General features: G+C 35.4%; 1 protein-coding gene across 1 annotated transcript in view; it reads left to right on the plus strand.

Annotated features, from left to right (window-relative positions):
* CAH1 (carbonic anhydrase 1) overlaps nucleotides 1-19,538 on the plus strand; it is an 81,324-nt gene extending 61,786 nt beyond the window's left edge. The window contains exons 2-4 of the mRNA XM_017629834.1: nucleotides 7,089-7,247; nucleotides 18,458-18,714; nucleotides 18,768-19,538. Coding sequence (XP_017485323.1) covers nucleotides 7,089-7,247; nucleotides 18,458-18,714; nucleotides 18,768-19,133 — 782 coding nt within the window. The 3' untranslated portion in view covers nucleotides 19,134-19,538. The remainder of the gene's footprint in view (nucleotides 1-7,088; nucleotides 7,248-18,457; nucleotides 18,715-18,767) is intronic.
* Nucleotides 19,539-23,922: the final 4,384 nt, after the last annotated feature.

The raw sequence follows: 23,922 nt of genomic DNA on the forward strand, positions 1-23,922 counted from the left end.
ACACATCACCTGATTAAAAAACGTCATACGTGCCAAGAAATTTGATCATTTTAACTTATAAGTTTTGGGAGTGTCAATAACTAAGAATTAGCACTATTGCAATGCTGTGAGCAAACCTCAATAGCTGAATGTTTGTTTGAGTCATTTGATTAGCTACAAAAGGCTAACTAATTTCGTTTTCCGAAAGTCTTTCGAGTAGTTGAAAAACTGTACAATTCTTCTTTATTATATCTTATACATACCCCACCAATTTAAATATATACTATTTCTTTATCTACAGATACAAATATAGAGCGGCACATGTGTAAAAATCACGATACTAAACAATTGTATAAAATGTAAAGCCACCCGCTAAGAAAAGATGAAAATATGTCATAATTTAACGATGTTTTTGATAAAATATGTATTAACCATAAATAAAATAAATTAAATATGGATTAACCAGTGATAAAAATAGTCAACAGTATTTTTGACCGACTTTTAGGAGACGGTTTTTGACCCGTTTTACTCAATCTTGTGTATTTACTGAGATACAAATTGTAAACTCTTTTAGTTTGTGCACACGAAACAGTTCGGTATAGAACCATTCTCTATATAGAGAAACTTGTTTCCGAACAATTCTAGTGTGAGTGTGAGTTTATTGGCCTTTAGAAGGAAAACATGCGTTTTATTTTATAATTTGAAAAATTATGTATATCGAAATAACTGGCAAAGGATGTATTGAATTCTTTTTCCCTTTTTTAATTTTTTTGTTTCAAATTTTCGAATACCAAGTGATATCTAATCACACATTTTTGGGAGATTAGCATAGACTAGATTTGATAGAAGATGTGCACTGGCTCGATATCCCGCCAGAAACAGATTTCGTTGGTTGACATTAAGTTACGCTAAGTTTCGGCTGTTCAATTATAAGCAACACCCATTTAACACAATTTTTAAGAGAGAGCCGTAAGTTACGTTAAGTTGCCATAATCAGACCATAAAAGTTATGGATGAAAACTGGCATCGAAAAATTCGCTATGTAAGAAATGTTCTGACTTTTATAAATATGATTTAAAAAATAAAGATTAGTGACAGATTTTTATTTAAGACTTTTATAAATAAAAGTCTCGGAAAACTGGTATCTAAGACATATAATTTAAAAATCAAAATTAACTGTTATTTGCAGATTATTTAGATAAATGTCAAAAATAATTGTTATTTTTGATTTATAAAATAAAAGTCAGAAATAACGGTAATTTAAGGAGTAATTAAATAAAAGTCAAAAAATACATTTTTTAATAAAAGCTGTAACTGCTACGGTCCATGCGTTAGTTAGGGCGATCTGTAGTAGCTACAGAATTGAGCTATATATTAAATTAGCAGACCCGGCGAACTTTGTCCCGCACAAAATTTTTATTTTTTATTGAAACTTTTTGGTCCAACATTTTCACCAACAATTCAGGTTTACGAATTTCGTTGGCACATTCATCTGCTAAGATTATGGTTTGGTGGTCATTTGCCGCTTTAAATAACCTAAGGAAAGTGTTACATCCATGAAGAAGTTCTTGATTCTCTAGCTGTGCAGCATTTCATAGCACAGTTATTCGCGAAACGAAATAAATTTGTAGAATTTTTGCCTCTTCAATCCCTGGCGGCAACAATATATGAGTGAGTGGCAATTTTTAGTAATAACTCGACTTTAGCTGCCACTTGGCAGCACGTTTTTGCAATAGTATTGCTCTTACCATTACCAATACATATATAAAATATTAGCCAAATCGGATCATAAATAAGATTTTTAGTAATAACTCAACTACAGCGCCAACTGGCGGATTAAATTGTTACACTAAACCATCCAGAGGCCCACGCAAACACACACAAAAAATTTTGTCAAAATCCGTACAACTTTAGGAAGATTTCACTCACAAACGTACCTACAGAAGAATTGTAAATACATTCAAAGATAGCTAAAAGTCGGTACGTCCTCACGCCCCTTTGCAAATAGCCCCAATTTTCTCCATGAGTATGGGCTTGATTTCATATACATACATATCTCCATATGAAGCTCCAGTACTGTACCATGAATACTTCCAGAGATATGCAGTATGAAAAATTCGGTTTGTATGGGAGGTGCCCCGCCCCCTTTCAAATAGCTCCAAGAGTATGCGATTGATTTCGTATATCTCCACAGCAAGTCCCAGAACTCTACCATGAACACCTCCAGAGATATGCAGTATGAACAATTTGGTTTATATGAGAGGTGCCTCGCCCCCTTTTCAAATAACTCCAATTTTTCTCCAAGAGTATGCGATTGATTTCGTATATCTCCATACGAAGCTCCGGAACTCTACCATGAACACTTCCAGAGATATCGAGTATGAAAAAATTCGGTTTGTGTTGGAGGTGCCACACCCCCTTTTCATATAGAAACCATCCTTGAGGCACGTGCGGCAGGTGTCTGAAGTTTAAAAAACATCGGTTCAGCCGTTCTTGAGCTTTGCGAACACTAAAAAACGGCTTTCAAAATATATATTAGCATAGATATGTTATATTATTATTATATTTTGGCTGTATCTGTTGTTTCTGATTGTCGCAAAAAAACTTGCCCAAAGCTATTTATATTCGAAATTGCATGAAAATTGGAAAACAGGATCCTTATTTAGGCAAAAAGCTGGATCATAGATATGATTTTTCGATTAGATTGGTCCCTGGTCCACTGCGCGGAGAAAAGGATCATATATGTTAATCTAGGCAAAAAGCTACCCTGCAGCAAAATTTAGGGACAGTCTGACAAAGCGCTAGTTCCGCCCTACAAATTTCACAACTGTCTCTGAGCTACTGCCAAAGGGATGTAGAGCTGGACGGTTGAAACTCATATATTGCTAGTTGCGCTGTCATCAATGTTACTCATCCTGGCCATGCGCAAGCTGGCCAAAGATGCACAAATGTACTATACTATATTTTTTCGATTTCCTTAGACTCTAAAACTAATAGTAAATTGTTTATTTAATACGTAATTCTTTATGGGGCAACTGCTAAAATATTTCCAAAAAAGTCGTTATTGGTAACATTAATGGTAACATTAGGTTCTTTCCCGTACGCGGGATCCCGCGGGTGCCCAAAATAGCCCAGAAATCATTCCCGTACTCAACAAAATGGGTAATAGAGAGCGAAAACTGGAACGTATTGGATCGAAAGTTTCTTCTTCTTTCTGCCCGAAACAGCCGGACTTCTCCGAGTAAAAATGGATAAAGTGTCAAAGTGCATATCAGCTGTTTTGTGTTTACATGTTGCCTGCATTTACTTGGTGCTTTTAAGGAATAGTGAATGTATTTTCAATCTTTATATTCTTAAAATCAAATTTGGAAAACAAAAATTCAAGTTCCAAGAGTTTGCAGCTGTTTCTCAAATTCTGGGCACGAAATGTGTTTTTTTGCGTTCCCGTACTTCTGGATTATGTTCCATTTTTGAGAGCAAACTTTTCGCTTATTCTCTAATTAGCGGATCCGGTCCGGATTGTTAGGGAAAGAACCTATTATACTAATTTTTTACCAAATGCCCTATTTCGAGTATCGAAAGCCCATATCTCCATTTCGGAGGCTAACTTGGAAAACAGAGAAATTGCTTTTTTACTTCTTATTCAATCTCTTAAAAAAATTGGTCTGGTCCAATACCCAGAAAAAAGTTGTTTTTGCCGTATAGTGTAATTGCTCAGTAATACGAAGAATTAGGGCGACCTGTAGCAGCCACGAATTGAGCTTTATATCAAATTCAAGTGCAGTTTACCCTTTTTGTCACAAAAGTAAAAATTGGTAATCTATTGAAAAATATTAACCAATTTTCCGTAGAATTGAGAATTGAGAATCGGAAAAGGTATTAGGTATTATTCATAGTTTTGAATTATATTTCACGAAAGCAAAAAATAAAAAGAGTTGAGATCACTTTCTTTTTTAAACACCTAGGATATCACTGAACATTATAAAGGACCCTGAATGGCGGCAAAGCTCAAAGCTTTAAAAATTTGATGATGTGATTTTTGAAATGAACGATCCAAGTGGTTAAATTTTTGTACTGAAAGGGTTAAGAAGGCTTTAGTTTAAAAGTGTCTAAATGCTTTTCACCATAACCGGCGGACAGATATTGTGAAAAGTTGGACTATACCTTAAAGAAGACTGTTTTCTCACGGCTCACTATACGAAGCTTTGGGTAGAGTAAAATACTTTAAGAACTTAAAAATTATTCTGGGTTATCAGGTCTCTAGCAATACAGGATTAATTGTTGTCTTACTAAAATTTAAATTCTTCATTTCACAATGGTTTTTTCAACCATTACGGTTTGATTTTTTCATGGACAATAAGCCGATTGTAAGAAATGTGACTCAAGTTGAACATTTGAGAACAAATTCGTATGTATGGCAGTGGCTGAGTGTGTAGAGCTGGTTGCTGTTATTTGCTAATTCCGTCAGAGGTAACATATTAAAATGACAGTAAAAATTTTTGTTTTGTATCTCCGAATTATGAAAAAGCATCTGTGAGTTGCAGAACATCAACGTATTCAAACGAAAAATCGCCAACCAAAAGTTTGGTTAATGTAAACAAAATTGTGGTTAATATTAACAACACCTTGGTTGATATTTTCAACGATCACGTTGATTCCTTTTCAAGTTTGAATTTGGTAATATTAACAAATTTTTGGTTGATTTTTCTCTCAGTGTTAATATTAGTAAGTATTTATTTACTGCATTCATCTGAATTTCGGGGTTACTACTAGTTTTAATAAATTTTTAGAAATAATGTTACCTACGACAATGTGATTAACCTATACAATTTTATGAATTGTAGTATTAATATATCAGAGAATATTTAAAAATATACAGTTGGAATTGAATAAATCATTTTGTAATCAAAACAATAGATAAGCACCGAAGGTCCTAGCAGCCAGTGTACTAATTAAGTTATGATTATATTGTATCAATCCCCAACAAATAATAATAATAATAAATTGTCAGTTTAAATTCTTATAAAATTCACCTCTAGGTTTATGCATCCTAAGCAAACATCGAAAATTTGTTTTAGAGAACCAACGTGAAATAATTGCAGAAACGATTAACCGGTTAGCTGAGAAACCGAGACGTCCGCTTTTTAAATCATTTTTGTAAAACAAATCAGCAAGTACATAACGTTTCCCGCTTGTCAGAAGCATGTATGTGTAAAAATGAGAATTTTGGGAAATTTTTTTACGAAACTTAACATGAATGCAGCATGTAATTGACATTGTGAACTAAATATGTGGTTACCGTGTACGCATGGTAGTCTGGGTTTTGGTATAACTAATGTGACCAACCGTACTTCTTTCGGAAGTACAGTACTTCTTTTTTCGCTCTTGTACTTCGTCCTTCGAAGTACAGTCAAATGTACTTCTTTGAGATATTTGAACTTCAGGTTCTGTATTTCTCCGATCTTCTGGACGACCGTCACACGGCCTGGGCGATAAATTCGCTCAAACCATTAGAGTCGCCGGGGACTGATGGCATCATAACTGCGCAGCTGCAAAGGGCTCTGAAGGTGTCGTGCAATTGGTTGGATCGTATTTATGCGAACTGCGTGAGGATCGGGTACATCCCCAAGGCTTGGAGGGTAGTCAGTGTTGCGTTCATCCCGAAGGCCGGAAAAAGCTCTCATGTTTCCCCAACGGATTTTGGGCCTATCAGTCTCTCTTCGTTTTTGCTAAAAACCCTAGACACACTGATAGACCCGTACATAAGAAACGCGATTGTTCGTGACTGTCTGAGCTAAACTGGAAAAAGTCGGCTGTCGGGTGATCGCCTATGTAGATGATGTAGAACTTTTGGTTAAGGGACGATTGCTATACACCCTTTTTGATATGGTTCAAGATTACCTGAACCATGTAACTAGGTGGGTGATAAACGGCGGTTGTCGTGGAAACCTAATATTGAGGAAAGGGTAAGAGAGGGTCGGTTGCCTTGTACTGCTTTAAGAGGGCGATCGGTAAAAGGTTAGGTCTCTCGCCCGAATTAATTCATTACCTCTAGGAAACCAGATTTAAGGCTAACTTGTTTCACGGAACTCTTGCCTGGTGGAACTCACTAGAGAAGGCTACACTTGTGAAATAGGAACTAGCGAAGCATTAGGAACCACACTTACACTGGCGCTTAACGTATGTTGCGGATATTGCCGACAAAATTTTCGCAGCACGAACTGCTATTAGGCTAAGGGAAACCGGGTCCATTTGTGACATAAAAAAACGAAAAGAAGACGTTTCTTTTCTACAGAAAATGCCTTTATAGGGCACTTTAAAATACTTTTTGCAGCGTAAGACACGAGTGACCCAGCGCTACCCCTTAAAGGTGTCAAGGTTCCGAGTACCACGTTACGCCTCAAGGACTTGTGATGGGGGTTCTGACACGTCTTTTTTTATCAGCTGTCAAGAGGAAGATGAAGTGGAATCATCTCCACACTTTCTTTTGGACTGTCCAACCTTCGCGAGGCTAAGATGGAAGCATGTTGGCTCGCATTTCTGAAAAAACACTGAGCTCTTAAGGACCGAAATTAGCTGCATTCGAAATTTCGTAATCGGCTCGCGGTGTTGGGCTAACCCAACCTAACGTGTACTTCTTTGAGCTATGAAATAGTTGGTCACATTAAGTATAACATAGTACATCCAAAGGCTAATCCTGTCAACTCAATAACTCAAAATTGATAAATTTGCACATTCATGCTTCTGACATAAGGGTGACGATATGTATCTACTTCACATTTATTTTTTATACGCCTATTGTACATATTTTTGTAGCAAGAAAATAGTAGTCATATTTCATATTTCCTGTTAATATTCTTCTATTTGTATGAAAACAAGTCAATAAAATGTAAGTTTAGTCCTCCACGCTACTTACTAGACTAAATTTATATTTGGCTATTAGTTAAGATTGGCTTTTAAAATGGAACCAAGGATTTTTAAAGTACCAAACGTTACGTTGTTTAAACGTAGTTGTTACATTTCAAAATTTAAAATCCTAATGAAAATTAATTTTAAATCTTATTAAATTTAATATTTAAAGGCAATATCTCTCCTTAATATATTTACAGGACCTGCTCACTGGGCAAAACAATTCCCGCAAGCTTCGGGGCACAGGCAGTCGCCTGTTAATATTACCCCATCGTCAGCCAAAAAGGGAAGCCAACTTAATGCACCGGCTCTCAAGTGGAAGTATGTTCCAGAACATACACTCAGTCTTACAAATCCAGGTAATGAATAAACAAGTTAATTACCTATATACTAGTATTCAAACAGCGGCTTTCCAACGAAAAACCAGCCGTATATCCGCTAAACCTCTAGTAATTGACTTTCATTTACAAAGCATAATTATAAAGGTTAATTTATTNACATAGTACATCCAAAGGCTAATCCTGTCAACTCAATAACTCAAAATTGATAAATTTGCACATTCATGCTTCTGACATAAGGGTGACGATATGTATCTACTTCACATTTATTTTTTATACGCCTATTGTACATATTTTTGTAGCAAGAAAATAGTAGTCATATTTCATATTTCCTGTTAATATTCTTCTATTTGTATGAAAACAAGTCAATAAAATGTAAGTTTAGTCCTCCACGCTACTTACTAGACTAAATTTATATTTGGCTATTAGTTAAGATTGGCTTTTAAAATGGAACCAAGGATTTTTAAAGTACCAAACGTTACGTTGTTTAAACGTAGTTGTTACATTTCAAAATTTAAAATCCTAATGAAAATTAATTTTAAATCTTATTAAATTTAATATTTAAAGGCAATATCTCTCCTTAATATATTTACAGGACCTGCTCACTGGGCAAAACAATTCCCGCAAGCTTCGGGGCACAGGCAGTCGCCTGTTAATATTACCCCATCGTCAGCCAAAAAGGGAAGCCAACTTAATGCACCGGCTCTCAAGTGGAAGTATGTTCCAGAACATACACTCAGTCTTACAAATCCAGGTAATGAATAAACAAGTTAATTACCTATATACTAGTATTCAAACAGCGGCTTTCCAACGAAAAACCAGCCGTATATCCGCTAAACCTCTAGTAATTGACTTTCATTTACAAAGCATAATTATAAAGGTTAATTTATTTAAACAATTTCTAACCTCGACGTGGTGGATACGAGCACAGGTCTGATCGCGTAATTTCTCGAAACTACATATCGTCGCTTGGCGTATTGCGCGTCAACTGCAATACCACGAATAACATAGTCCGAAAATTTCGCAAAAAAACGTTTTCTTCAACACTTTTGAGTGGTTTCCTAACCAGGGAAGAAACATGAAATTTCAGATTGTACCTAATATTAGGTTCGTTCGCGTAGCTGTTAATTGTTCATGTTTAACCAAAACTTACAAGTTTTTGCGTTCGCGTACGCTAAAAACTTGCAAAGTAGGGGAAATTGAGAGAGCAAAGTGACATTTCATTTTGAGGGGAAGCTGCTGGTTTCTGTTGGAAAAATTTTTGCCAACAGCAATTTGCCAACAGGAAAACAGCTGATCAAAAACAGCTGGTTGGCATTTACGCAAATCACAAAATTGAATTTGATGGTTTGGACATTAAAAATTACAAAATGCGACTAATTAAACTTGTAAGAAATAAGTAGCTATTTGTTTAATCAATAAACTGTGGCAGTATAACACTTTGTGATAACTTTTCGTACGTTTTAAATTTTACACTTTTGAATGTAAACAAAAATTATATCAGCTGTTCGTCTAACTTGCAAGTTTCTGCAAATTTTCTGTTCGCGTACTATTTGGGATATTTCTCTCTTGTGAGCGAACAGATGACATTTCGCCGGAATTTGGCAGTTGGTTGGTTTCTGCTGGAGATTTTAAACGAACGCACCTATTATCAAATGAATGCACCTAAATGAAACAGATTGTTCCTAAAAAAGTTACATCATTCGTATGTAGTTTTTTATTCAAATTTTTTAAAATACGAATACAAAAGGTGGATGTACTTTAAACTTGATTAGATTTATTTTTAACTGAGCCTATATCTGTGTACATATAGACTTTAGTCTTATGGGAATCGAAAAAGCTTTATTTTTGCCCAATTTGGACTACTGATAAATATTGGCGAAAAAAAACTAGAAACATACTTTGCGAAGTTTACTAACAAGAATCAAAAATTGTGTACGCCCAAGTTTGATAGACATTTTATTTTATTATATTATATATTGTTTATAAATGTAAACTGTGCTTTTTGAATATTCCATGCGAATTAATCTTAGCGCTTTCGACAGAATCTGGTCTTGAATAGCACTAAAACGCACTTGTTGTTCGAGGAATAGAAAATTGTGTGAAGGATGCACAGCTGCATGCGAATAAAAAAATGCAATAAATAATGCATTTTTTTAATTGAAGTGTTCAATTTTCTTTTCGAATTTTGAAATAAACTAAATATATTCGCACAGTAATGGAGAAAAAAAAAAGAAAATTTAAAATTTACCTGAAAAGACGATTGTACCTAAAATCTAGTGATTGGAGCTAATGTACCATTAGGTCAGCAAACGGCAGTAAAAGGCACAATTGTACCTACTTTTTCATCCCTGTTCCTAACTAAACTTACTAAATATGAGCTACTGCTATAACTATGCACTACTAAATTTGTGAAGTAGGGAGGCATTGAGACAGGGTAACCAAAATTAATTTTTTTTCTATGCCACTCATACGTGGTATTGCATTTGGCGGATACGAGGTATTGCGCGCCAAGCGGCGATTAGTTAGTGCAATTACAATACATAAGTAGTAGCACAGGTGGGAAAGGTAAAAACAAAAAAATTGGCAAAAATATGATACATGTTTATAGAGTTTACGAAGTTTATTTGATTCTCATTTTCGTTGTTGGTGTTTTATTTGAAGTATATTTGACTACTTTAACGTCTAGAAACTTCTCTAAAAAATTATAAATAATCGTGGTATCTAGTTAAGTGCTTCGGTAGCGGCAGTAAATATATATTTTTCGCTAAAAGTGGCAGTAAAGAATACTGACACTAGGGTTGCCAACATTTTCTAAGATATTTATAGCACATTACTTTTTCAAAAAAATCTCAAAAAATATAGTATACTGCAAATATATATAGTTTTTTATTTAAAACAAAAAGTAAAAACGCTTTTTAAGTATACATACATTATATTTCTTATGCATTTTCTCTATAAAAATATATTTATTTGAAAGTATCATATGCTTTATCGCAATCAATATTTAAATTAATATAAATCAAAACTTCATTTTTTATTAGTGAGGAAGTCGCTTGGTTTTCCTCATCTCGCCATTTCACATTCTTTCTGCGTATGCTGAAGTTGCAGGAATAGAGGGCAGAAATGAAATAATTTTAAATAACTAAGTATTTTTAAGTGTTGCAATTTCTGATCTGTGGTTCTATTAATAAACTCACTCACTACGATATTGTATTTTAAAGAATATTTCTTTTAATATTTTTATTTCGTGTATAAAAGCCATCCATTTTAATACACATTTTTCTTGCAAATTACTGAAATCTATATATATAAAAATGAAAAGTTTTCCGTATGACGGCGATGCCTGACCAAACGGCAGAACCGATTTCAATTCTGTAAAAAGTACTTTTTTGGACCTTCTGTGTGGAAGGGTTTTCGATTAAACAAAATTTTAATCTTTTTGTTGTTGTTGCCGAAAAATGCCGAGACGTCACGATTTCACAATATCATAGAGTTTTCCGTATATTGAATGTCACTAAACTACTAAACGGCTGGGCCGATTTCGTTCATATTTGGAACATATTTCAGCACCTTGAAGAGAAATATTTCGGCTAAAAATTTAATCGCTAGGTGGCGCTGTCATAAAAATTGCATTTACTTGCTGATTTGGCTCATATTTAGAAAACAATTTAGCCAATTTAAAAGAAATATTTGGACTTGAAACTTACACGATAGGTGGTCCTGTGGCCGAGACATCCCCAAAAATTATTTTACGCTAAGAGAAGGATATATCTACTATATATTTGAGGAAGTATGCCCCTATTTTCTTTATTTTGAAATAAAAAAAGATTTAGGGAGTACATTGTATATGGTAGGTGCTTACAGTAGAGCATATATAAATGACTTTGTAAAAGTGCGCGTGGCACATCTCATAGGCGAGAAATTTGTTATCAATCATAACTTCGGAACCATAAGTCACATGAACTTGAAATTTGGTATACAGTCATATATATGGTAGGTGCTTATAGTATGGTATAAATAAATGAGTTTTTAGAAGTGGGCGTGGTACATCCAATAGGCGTGGAATATTTTATCAGCTATAAATCCGAAACTATAAATTATATGAACTTGAAATTTGTTATTCAGTCATACATATGGTAGGTGCTTATAGTAGGGTATATATGAATGAGGTTGTAAAAGGTACATCCCATAGGAATATTTTATCCGCTATAACTCCGGAACTATAAGCCACATGAACTTGAAATTTAGTATGCAGACATAACTAAGGTAGGTGCTTACAGTAAAGGTGCTTACAGTAAAGTATATATAAAGGGGTGGAAATTCTTATCAGCCATAATTTCACAACCATCAAGTCACATGAAATTGAAATTAGGTATGCAGACATATCTGCGGTAGGTGCTTACAGTAGGCTATATATACATGAGTTTGTAAAAAGGGGCGTGGCACATCCCATAGGCGTGAACTCTTTTATCAACTATAACTTGGGAACCATAAGTCCCAAGAACCTGAAATTTGGTGTGCAGGCATGTCTACGGTAGGCGCTTTAAGTAAGGCATATATAACTGAGTGGAACATTCCATAGGCGTGGAAAATTCGGAATCATATGTCACGTGAAATTGAAATTTGGTACGCAGACGTATCTAAGTAGGTGCTTATAGTAGGCTATATATGAGTGAGTTTGTAAAAGGTGGAGCGGCACATCCCATGGACCTGGAATATTTTATCAGCTATAACTCCGGAGCTATAAGTCGCTTGAACTTGAAATTTCGTACGCAGCCATTTTAATGGTAGGTACTTATATTGAGTTTGGAAAAGAGTGCATGGCACATCCAATAGGCATGGAATTTTTTATCAGCTATAACTTTGGTACCATAAGTCCCGAAATTTAGTATGCAGATATATCAATGGTAGGTGCTTATATATAAATGGGTTTGTAAAAGGGGGCGTGGCACATCCCATAGGCGTGGAAAATTTTATCAGCTATAATTTCAAAACCATAAGTCAAATGAAATTGAAATTTGGTACGCAAACGTATCTATGGTAGGTGCTTATAGTAGGGTATCTTAATATATAAATATCCCGTGTCACTGTGTTCGCTTACGCTAATCTCCGATACCGCTTAACCGATTTCAATGAAATTTTGTGAGTGTGTATTGTTGGCTCCAACTTAAAAGATGAATGGTTGTGAACCCGAGAAAAAATATTTTTAAAAAATAATGATTTAATAAAAATCGAACTCTTCCTAAACGGCTCGACCGATCTTTATGAAATTTTTTGTGTTATATATGGTAGGTATGAGAATCGGATGTAAAGTATATTTCATACTGCTAGGTACAGGGGGCGTGGCACCTCCCATACAAACCGAATTTTTCATACTGCATATCCCGGAAAATGTAAATGGAAGAGGTCTCGATCTTGGTATGGAGATATATGAAAGCAATCGCATACTCATGGAGATAAATTGTGGCTATCGGAAAAGGAGGCGTGGCACTTCCCATACACATCGAATTTTTCATACTGCATATCTCTGAATGTGTTCTAGGAAGAGTACTGGAACTTGGTATGTACAAAATATATAAAACGCGACTGGTCATGAAGAAAAGTTGGGGCTATTGGAAAAAGGGACGTGGCACCTACCAGGGTAAATTACTCGAAAATGGTATAGAGATATATGAAATCAATCCGATGCTCTTAGAGAAAATTTGGGTTATTTGAAAAGGGGACGTGGCCCCTTTCGAACGCACTGAAACTATTACGTATCTTTGTATGCATGTACGGTTTTGCTAAGTTATTTAAGACGGCAAATATGCCTTCTGACAACCACCAAACCGTAATATTAGAAGACAAATGCGTCACTAAAAATCATGAACGTGAACTCTTGGTGAAAATGTTGGACCAAAATGTTTCAATACACGGTTAAAAATTTCGGTTTTAATTTTAAACTTTTTAGACTACATATATGACCAAACTACATAAATTCAGTTTCAAATACAAACCTTCTAAATTTAAAAAAAGAGGGCCAATATATTGGGTTTAGAATTTAAACAGTTCGGTTTAAATTTTAAACCCAAACATTTTCATAATTAAGAATAAAAAATAAAAATAAAATTTCATGCTCCGTCTGATGGGGATTGAATCCGGACAGCCTTAGTAGCAACCAATTGTATCAAGCAGATTTGCACCCACGCATATACATAAATGTGCTTTTATATGTTGAGTTTGAATCAACACCACATTTCGCTGTGTGCAAACATTTTCTATTTCGGTTTAGATTTTAAACCAAATTTTCTATATATGAAACCTAGAAACTAGAATTAAAACATTTTGGTTTGATTTTTAAACCACGAACTTTTTGGACTAAAATTTAAACCACAATATATTAAAAATTGCTTAAAACTATTGACTGGTTTAAAAAGTAGACTATAAAAGATTAAAAAAGGCAGTAGTCCCAGCGCGGTTTAAAAATTAAACCCAAATTTTTGACCGTGTACAAAAAATTTATTTTGGGCGGGACGAAGTTCGCCGGGTCTGCTAGTATATTTATATTTATAAATGAAGAAATGTAGTACCTTTGCATACTACAACAATATACAGTTCGCAGACCGAAAAGATGCAATACTATATATTAAAGTACAGTTGGCAACCCTAACTGACACTGCTCTTATGAGAGAGTTACCACTAAAACACATGTACGTATTGCTCCTAAAATAACAGCTGATTACTGCCACTCTCACTGCTACATTATAATTTCTAATATCCTGAAATTCTCAACTGATTCATCAAAAGTCATGCATACTTCGCGTATTAAACAGTTTTGTTGAGAAATTTGAGTTTTTTTTAAGGATTTGGAAAGGAAATCCTTTTACTTTTATCAGAAATAATGAAATTGAGTGAAAATCTCTCAAGTGGACCACCCAAAATTGGACGGTCAAGATTTTTTCGCACAAATCACTTTATTCGGTTTACAACCATAAAAAAATATAATTTGAGCAATTTTGCAAAATTCGAAGTTTTACAAGAGTTATTGTTATTAACCTGTTTTTTTGATGAATTCACTGATTCATAGCATGTATCTTGCTGATTTTTTCCAAGATAATAGTTAATTATACACGCCTTAGCCTGCTTGTTTCAATTTTTCAAATAATCATTATTCTGTATAAAATTTTATTTTTTTTTATGGAAATATTTATTACTTCTCGATCAGATTTTTTAATCGTTTACATTGAATATAAATCTTTATTCTATAATGCATTATTTGAAAAAACAAGGAAACTTGCACGGAGTAGCTAGTTATTAATTTTTTTCGCTCCTGCCACGGTTGCTCTTGCCTTCATGCCGCTTGCAGTGTTGCCGTTTTAGACCTTTGGTGGCTAGATTTAGCGACCACTTACCTTTTTTGGCCACATAAATTTAAAATTGCCCCTAGACCTTTTTTTAACCCTTTGGAGAATTTATTCATACTTGACATGAAAAAGTTGTATATTTGCTTAATTTAAACTATTTAAGAAAGACTGTTCCTTACGTTTTTATACATACATACTGTAAAAGTGTTAGGGCTGTTAACTTAACTATTAACGATTTAACTATAGTTTAAAATAGATAAGTTTACGGCCCCTTTATGCTTAATTTGTTAAATGGCCCATCAAGTCGATTGACTATTTGAAAATTTTATGATTGTACCAGCATGCTGGTGTCATGAGTTGAGAAATTAGCTCAATTTTCTAAGTAAAAAGTATTTGGGCGGAAATTTCTTGCACTATATGAGTGAAAGCCGTGTTTGTCGAAGATTAAGTTCATGATATTGCAGTTGTGAATTTTGTTTAATAAAATTGTAGAAAAATTATGAAATTTCGGCTCTAATCGTCTCGATCTTTCCTCGACCTCATTTTGTAAAGAAATAAATATTGTACCAGCATGCTGGCAAGTTATATACTTGGAGCCTGATGGTACAATCACTTGATGGAGCCAGCAAGCTGGTGTCATATATTTCCCCTTTTATACAAAAAGGTTTTTGGTTGGATAAAATATTAGTTTTTTTTCCAGAGTTCATTGTTTTTCTATACCATTACTTATTGAAAATGTTTGCATGTATACTTAATGTATATGTAAGTAAAAAATTTTAGCTACCATTTTCAGCCACAACGCCTTTTTTAGCCTTTTTTTTTGAAGGAATTTGGTTACCACTAAAAAGATTCGCGGTGCAAGGGAACGCAAAAAATAGAATTCCTTATATCCTTTTTAAAGTCGTATACATAAATCAAATAAAACTGCTCTTTGAGGTAAAATTTTCGAGTGACGAAAGCTGAACTAGAAACTCATATCAATTTCGTGACGAAAATTGTACGAATTTTTTAAATGCCTTGGAAACGTACGGAAAATGTTTTTTATTCATACAAATCGTTGCAAAAGTTCTGTTTTTTATTTTGTGTTTGTAGCAGTAGACGGAATTTCGCCACGTTCCGAATAAATAAAAAAAAGTTTTCCGTGCGTTTCCAAGGCAGTTAAAAAATGTGTATAATTTTCGTCACGAAATTGATATCATAAATTTTGTTTTTCTAGTTCAGCTTTTGTCACTCGAAAATTTTACCTCACAGAGGTGATTTATTTGATATCAATTATTTTGGGGTAGCAAATTTAAAATCGACGAAAATACAAACAGTAATCTAAATGTTTTATTTTGTCAAATAAATTGCTAAAAATGTTCAAATATTCAAATCGATGTGTCCATTGAAACATAATTTTTCGAATACGGAATAAAGCAAAAAATAATGATCATATCCTTTGTATTCGAAAAAATTAAAAAAAAATTGTGAGAACTGATAAAAACTTATCAACTTGGTACCGACTTTGGATACAATAAACAACTGTATTCGTCTGATTGCCTCGTAGTTCAATTTTTGTTAAGATTTCTACCGGGTGTGGGGCGCACACATGTGCTTTTTTAAGAAGTTTTACTTCTATCACGTGTACGGTGTTGCACTCGTGCTATTACACTAATGCTTTTTTCTCAAGTAGTTTTGCTCAGTGGCACTTTATACATTTTATGTAGGTAGTAGCGGCAGATTGGGTGAACTAAATGCATTCATACATACATATTTATGTCCAACTGTCGGTAATATTGCATGCGTCTTCCCAGGTAGGTTAAGTGCGGGTGATAAACCCACGTAGCATACATACATACAATTAAAATATGGAAAAATATTACAATTTCGGCATGTGACTGGAAAAAGCTCTAAAATACACACAAATTGTGGTTTCCAAGACATATACCAAGTTATGTACATATATAAATATGCATGTTATGTATGTACATATTTATGTATACAACTTTAAAAAAGATTATACGAAATAATATATGCTTATGTTTATAAATAAATTTTATTTTTTTTTGTGTACCCTGGTTGCAGCACGCTCGCTGCGAGTCCGAGCGGCACGCGCCATGAAGAAAAGAGCACCCGTGGCAGGAGCGAAATAAATTAATAACTAGCGACTCCGTGCAAGTTTCCGTTTTTTTTTCTTTTAAATAATGTATTATAGAATAAGGATTGATATTCAATGTAAGCGATTAAAAAATCTGATCGAGAAGTAATAATTATTTCCATTTGTTTAAAAAAATTAAAAAAAAAATTTTAAAATTTATTCAAAATAATCATTATTTGAAAAAATGAAACAATCAGGCTAAAACGTGTCTAATCAGCAAGATACATGCTATGAATTAGTGGATAATAAATAATTACTGAATTCATAAAAAAAAGTTAGTAACAATAACTCTTGTAAAACTTCGAATTTAGCAAAATTGCTCAAATTATATTTTTTTTACGGTTGTAAACCGAATAAAGTGATTTGTGCGAAAAAATCTTGACCGTCCAATTTTGGGTGGCCCACTTGAGAGATTTCCACTCATTGCCAAGAAAATTGTATTAGACAATTTTGCAAAAGAAATGCGAAATGCTCTTAACAATATACACGCATATACACCAACACAATTTGTCCGAGAATAAAATAGAGTGTTAAATATAAATAATTACAAGTGCACAGGGACCGAAAATAACAGTTAAATATCAAGATTTTGATTTTTAGATCATTACAAAATCTTTATTTTTGATTTTTATTTCAAATTCAATCGTTTTTTTTCTATCAAAAATAATCGTTATTTTGGCATATATGTAATACTTCTATATTGGCAGTAAGCTAACTTCTCAATGTGTAAGCATTCCGAAATCAAAGCGAGACAGTCTAGTACCGTTTTTGTCAATGGATTGTGTACTTGAGTGCCGTTTTTGTATATGTGTTGTGTACATGTTTATTTATAAACGTATGTGTTCCTTTTCTTTCGTCCGTGTTTATTGATATTTCTGTACTGTAGTGTTTTCGGACGGTACTAGCTCTTACTGCCAATATAGGAGTATTACATATATGTATTTTGGATAAACAATTTTTTCCATAATTTTTAACCGTTTTAAAGGAAACTGCATTTTTATGGTGGTTCTAAATATTTTATGGCCCAAAAAATTAAATAAAAAAATTACGGTTATGGTATGATTTTCCTAAAATTTTATGAAAACTAAATTTTTTGCCAACAAGCCATTGTTTATAAGAAATTTTAGTAGTTTAGATTTTCCCTAATATGTTTTTGCTGATTCCTTCGACACTATTTCAGTTCAATTCTAATCAAAATAGAAAACGTGAAAACATAATTTTACGATTTATTCGACTGGATCTATTACCTTTAGTAGGTCACTTATGAAATATTCGTGCAAAATTCTTAATTTTGATACATCATGTAATGTTTGGTATGTTACTGGGTTAATTTAATCTCTCTTATATTATAATGATGATACATTCTACCTTTCTGAAATCTTCATAACAAAATCGGCGTATCGATAGCTCAGCTCTTAGGAAATATGATTAAAAGTTGCTATAAGTTGTATTCACGAAAGACCTAAGTTGGATTAAAATATTTTGCAAAAAAGACTTGAATTATACGAATTTTTATGATTCACTTAGAAAACATTCATTTACAGGATGAAGGATGAGATTCCTTAATACACATACATACATATTTACAGTAAAAGAAAAAGATCTCAAGCATCATTTTGTAAAAATTTGTCATTACAACGACATACCCCCATGAGTAGTTGATACATCTTCGCTCAAGATTTGCAATCAATAAATCCACATTCTTATTTTAAATATTATTATAATCCGCCTACTAATTCTCTCAAAAGGTTACTGCTGGAAAGTAGAAGTCAAAGGGGTGGATTCCGAATTGACTGGCGGCCCACTGGGTACGGATCTCTACAAATTGGAGCAATTTCACAGCCATTGGGGATGCACAGACGACAAAGGCTCAGAGCACACTGTTGACGGTGTCTCATACGCTGGCGAATTGCATCTCGTTCACTGGAATACTACCAAGTACAAGACGTTCGGTGAGGCAGCCTCTGCGCCAGACGGCTTAGCTGTGTTGGGAGTTTTCCTTAAGGTAAAAAAAATGCGTATTGACAAACACCAATTACTAATTGTCATATTTTTCAGGCCAGCGACAATTCCCATCCGGAATTGGAGAAAATTACTAGTCTTTTGCCTTTCGTTTTGCACAAAGGTGATCGCGTCACTCTACCAAATGCCTGCGATCCTGGCAAACTGTTACCCAACTCCACTGCTTATTGGACCTATGAGGGTTCGCTAACCACTCCTCCATGCTCAGAATCGGTCCTTTGGATTGTTTTTAAAACGCCAATCGAAGTATCACGCGATCAACTAAATGCCATGCGTAATCTTAATTGCTACGCTGTTAAAGAAGAGTGTCCATGCAATGAATTAAACGGTAAAGTGATCAACAATTTTCGCCCACCATTGCCATTGGGTAACCGTGAACTTCGCGAAGTTGGTGGTCATTAAGCAATATTATATTAAAAATATGGTAAAGATTATAACGCTTTTATTGGGTGCCTTATCTCGAGAATATTATTACTGTACTTTTTTATCTAGTTGTGTTCTGCTAATGTTTGTTTGTAATCAGAACTGCTATATTGAGTGATTTCTTAAATATTTAGTAACTTTGGGACCTTAGGTTTCAAAATACATCTCTTTTCACTAAAATTTTATGTGTAAGTATATAAATGTGCTATAAATGTATGTATGTGTACTTATGTATTTCTTTGGAAATGTTCACATCCCTAAAAATATTCACGAGCATTCGTATACTACATACTACTTATTTGCACATGGCATACCGTTTGCTGTTGTTGTTAATGTATTGTATGACAAGTATTTAAATAAAACATTATTTCATTGTTGCGATTATTTAGAATGTTTATTTTATATTAATAAATAGTTTCATAACTGGTTGCTATTTTATATGACTATGGGTAATAAGCACACTTACTTTAATTACGCACTAAAAAAATATTGGAAACCCCTTTCTCCAAAAAAAAAAAATTTTACGTATTTGTTTAAACCAAATGAAAGTTTACACCTCCCATACAAGCATTTCAAAAGCATTTTTAGCCTATCGATCTGGTATTGTTAACCGACTTCCAAAAAAGGAGAAAGTTATCAGTTCGTTGGAATATTTTTTTATGTATGTTACCGCATAACTTTGGACCACGTCAACCGATTTCGATAACTCTTTTTGCATCGGAAAGGTAGTGTCTCAGAAGTGGTCCCATACGAAACTGGTTTGTTTAGATCCGAGCACCGGATCATGAGATATATATATATATATATATATATATATTTATATGAGGATTGAAGTCGGTTTTTTTTGCTAAAAATTACTTGTTTAATGTGTATTTAAAGTTGGTGATCAGAATTCTTTTAAAAATATTAAAAAGTCTTTTTCCTATACAAAAAGTTATTTTTTCTAATAAAACATTTACATACAGCATAAGTTCTACCATGAAAAAGGTATAAAAAATGGATTAATCAGCCTTAGAAGTACTATTTTTCAATGAGAAACCATAAAAAATAGCAAAAATTGTTCAACAGCGCATATCAAAACTGAATTAATCCATACTTTCCAAAATAACTCCATTATTTGATAGAATTTTACTCAATTTTTCGTTTATACAGGGTAAACAACTTAAATACACATTAAAAATCGATTTATGGGCTAAAAATCCTTTTGGAATTTTGTTATGGGAAGTGTTATCTTTCATTTACTTTTGGTTTCATCAAATATGGAGACATGAACCATTTTGTATCACAGTGTAATTGATGGATACGTGCAATATGAGCAACCACGGTTAAATGCCGAATTGTAACTTAGTAGTGCAAATTGGGCATTTCTGTCAATTATAGTTTATAAACAAGTAATTTTTAGCAAAAAAAAAACCGACTTAAAATATATATATATATTTCATGATCCAATGATCGGATCTAAACCAGATTAGTATGGGACCACCTCTGAGACACTACCTTTCCGATGCAAAAAGAATTATCGGTTGACGTGGTCCAAAGCAGGGTTGTTGCGAATATTATTCCGAAATAAAAGTCCTTTCCGAATAATAAACAAACCGCTTATCCAAATTAAACAAATTTGGTACCAAATAAAAGAGGACTTAAATAGGTTCAAAACTGAAATGTCTAAACGAGGAAAGCCACACATTGAAAAATATTTCAATAGGTTAGGTTAGGTTACACTGGCCGGCTGATGCGCCTTACATAGACCCATTGGTCCTTTGTAGTGCCAGATGGAGGTCCGTGTTACTGCGATCTAAAGTAGTCGTCGTATAGGACGTCAACGCTTTTTGCGAAGTTCAAGAGAGCCTTAATATCCAGTTTTGAAGCCTCCTCTAGTCCTTTGATCTGCGAAGCTCCGAGATATGTAAGGCGAGTTCTAGCTAAGGCCGGACAGATACACTTCCTGCATGCGTCACTGTTAGTAATGCCCATTCTGCATGCATGGGATGCCAGTAGGTTGTGGCCGGTCATTAGGCCAACAACTGTCCTGCAATCCCTGCGTGACCGTGTAAGCAAGAAATGGGGGTTTCCTTTGCTGCGATTGTACATGATCTTGGTGGTTTTGCATGTTGTTAAAGCGTTCCATCTCACCCGGATCCGGCACTCAGCCCTTTCGGAAATTTCATTATAGATCGTTTTTAGCGACTTTTGTATTTCCTGTACTGGTTCGCTAGCAAGACGGATGGCACTTTTGGCAGATTCATCAGCTATTTCGTTGCCTAAAATGCCCTTGTGGCCTGGAACCCAGTATATATGCAACCGTTTACCCTCGGCCACCCTGTCTACTGCTTCCCTGCTTCTAAGAACATTTTCTGACGAAATACGATGTGCGATTATAGCCTTAATCGCGCCTGGCTATCGACATATATGTTTATATTTTTTATATAGTGTCCTGCGTTGTTAGCAATCTCAGCAGCTTTCCCTATAGCGAAGACTTCCGCCTGGAAGATACTGCAGTACTCTGGCAGCTTGAAGGGTTGCCTGAGGTCTAGCTCGGCGCAGTAGACTCCGGCGCCCACTCCATCAGCCATTTTTGATCCATCCGTATAGATGTTATACGTTACACGTAGCTTTAAACCTTCTTTCCCAGATGAAGCGTGGGGGTATGTGGTCAATTTTGCCCTCCACCCCCCTGCATATCGAGCTGTGCCCGAAGGTTCTAGCGGAGAATTCACCTAAGGCCATCAATCTCATGGCGGATTTCGCTGCAGTGCTCTCCACTGCGATGTCGATTGGCGGTAGGTCAAGTAGCCTTTCAAGTGCCGCTGTTATGCACAGTGCAGCGAGCCGCTGTACTCGCTCCAATGGTTTCCTATACGAGTTTTTGTTGGCAGGGGTCCACCATACCAGAGCGCCGTATAGCAATATCGGCCTTACTACCGCTGTGTAACACCAATGCATGAGGCCAGGGGATAGGCCCCATGTGGTACCCAGCATCTTTTTACCTGCATAAAGGGCACCACTGGCCTTTTTCACCCTTTCCTCTACATTTAGCTTCCACATCAGTTTGCTGTCCAATATTACTCCCAGGTACTTGGTGTGATCCTTGATTGATAGCTCCTCCCCGTTGAGCCTCGGGGGTTTCCACGCGGGGATTTTGTACCTTCTTGTGAACAGTACCGCATCCGTTTTGTCAGCATTTACCTCTAAGTTTTCTGTTGTCGCCCATCGATGTACGACCCTTAGAGCGCTTTCCATTACGTTACGGATGGTGTCTAGGAATTTCCCCGTAACAACTATAGCTATGTCGTCCGCATAGGCAATTAGTCTGGGTGCTTTCCCTTCGAATTTCCCCAGAAGCTCATTCGCTACGAGTAGCCACAGGAGTGGTGACAGAGCGCCACCCTGAGGAGTTAATCTTTCTGCAGCTCAGCAGGCTCTTTATCCATAGTAGGATGGCAGACTCTACCTGAGCTGCTTCTAGACTTTCCACTATTGCCTCATAGGAGACATTATTGAATGCCCCACTTATGTCCAGGAAGACCCCTAGGGCATATTCCTTAAGCTCCAGAGTTCTTTCTATTACCGTGGTTATTGAGTGAAGTGCAGTCTCAGTGGATCTACCCTTCGTGTAAGCATGCTGCGCCTTTGATATGCTGGCCGACGGCAGCTTATCTTAATGTATGCGTCCAGAATCTTTTCGAGCGTCTTTAGAAGGAATGAGGTTAGACTAATTGGTCTCTATTCTTTCGAATAGAGGGGATTTCCTTTGCCCGCCTTCAGAATGAATACGACCCTCGCCTCTCTCCACTGGACAGGCACATAGTTTAACCTTAAACATCCCTCGTATATTATTTTCAAGTATGGTGCCAGCACTGCGGAAAATTTTTGCATCATGACTGGAAATATACCGTCTGTGCCTGGGGACTTAAACGGTTCGAATCCGCCGATAGCCCACCGTATTTTTTCTCCCGTTATGATGTCTGGGGGGACATTTTCCATGCTATCCCATAAAAATTGTAGATCTATGCTGTCTGTACACCCCGGAAAATGTGTGTTGACTAGTCCACTAGCTAGCTTACAGTCCACTCTCCACATTTTTTGCGTAGCAACCTTGGAGTAGTCGGGTTCTTGGATAGCAATTTCCTTAGCCTGGCTACCTCGGTTGTTTTTTCTAATTCACCGCAGAAGCCCTTCCACGACTCCCGCTTGCATTTGCGAATCTCTTTCTTGTATTCCTTAAGTATATCTTTGTATTCCATCTAGCAGAACTCGTCATCGGCTATCTTGGCCAGTTTGAAGAGTTCTCTGACATTTCTTCTGAGTGCTCCGAGACCCCTGTTCCACCAAGGTGGCTTTGAACCTCGCCTTGCATGTAGCGGAGGGCATGCGATGCGATAAGCTTTGTTTAGAGTGTTGGTAAGTGTTACTACCAGTTCCTCCAATTCAGAGTGGGAGTCACTTACCCTATACTTGTTTAAATTCTTCCTCACTACCCTTTCATACAATTCCCAGTTCGTATTCTTGGGATTTCTGAAAGTTTCGCTTTTTGTACGGGCTGAGAATTCTACCTAAAATCCTACATACCTATGGTCAGAAAACGAGGCTGTACTAAGCACCTCCCAGTTTCCTACTCCGATTCCCCCACTAGTGTGGAGTGTTATATCAAGAACGTTCTTCGAGGTAGGGCCAATATAAGTTGGTTCCTCACCCTGGTTGGTTATATCTAAATTACTTGTTAAGATAAAGTTTAGTAAAGACTCACCCCTTTCGTTGGTACCTCCAC

Source organism: Rhagoletis zephyria, unplaced genomic scaffold (genome assembly GCF_001687245.7).
Source record: "Rhagoletis zephyria isolate East Lansing unplaced genomic scaffold, Rhagoletis_zephyria_1.1 Rzeph_scaffold_00005, whole genome shotgun sequence".
Classification (NCBI taxonomy): Eukaryota; Metazoa; Arthropoda; class Insecta; order Diptera; family Tephritidae; genus Rhagoletis; species Rhagoletis zephyria.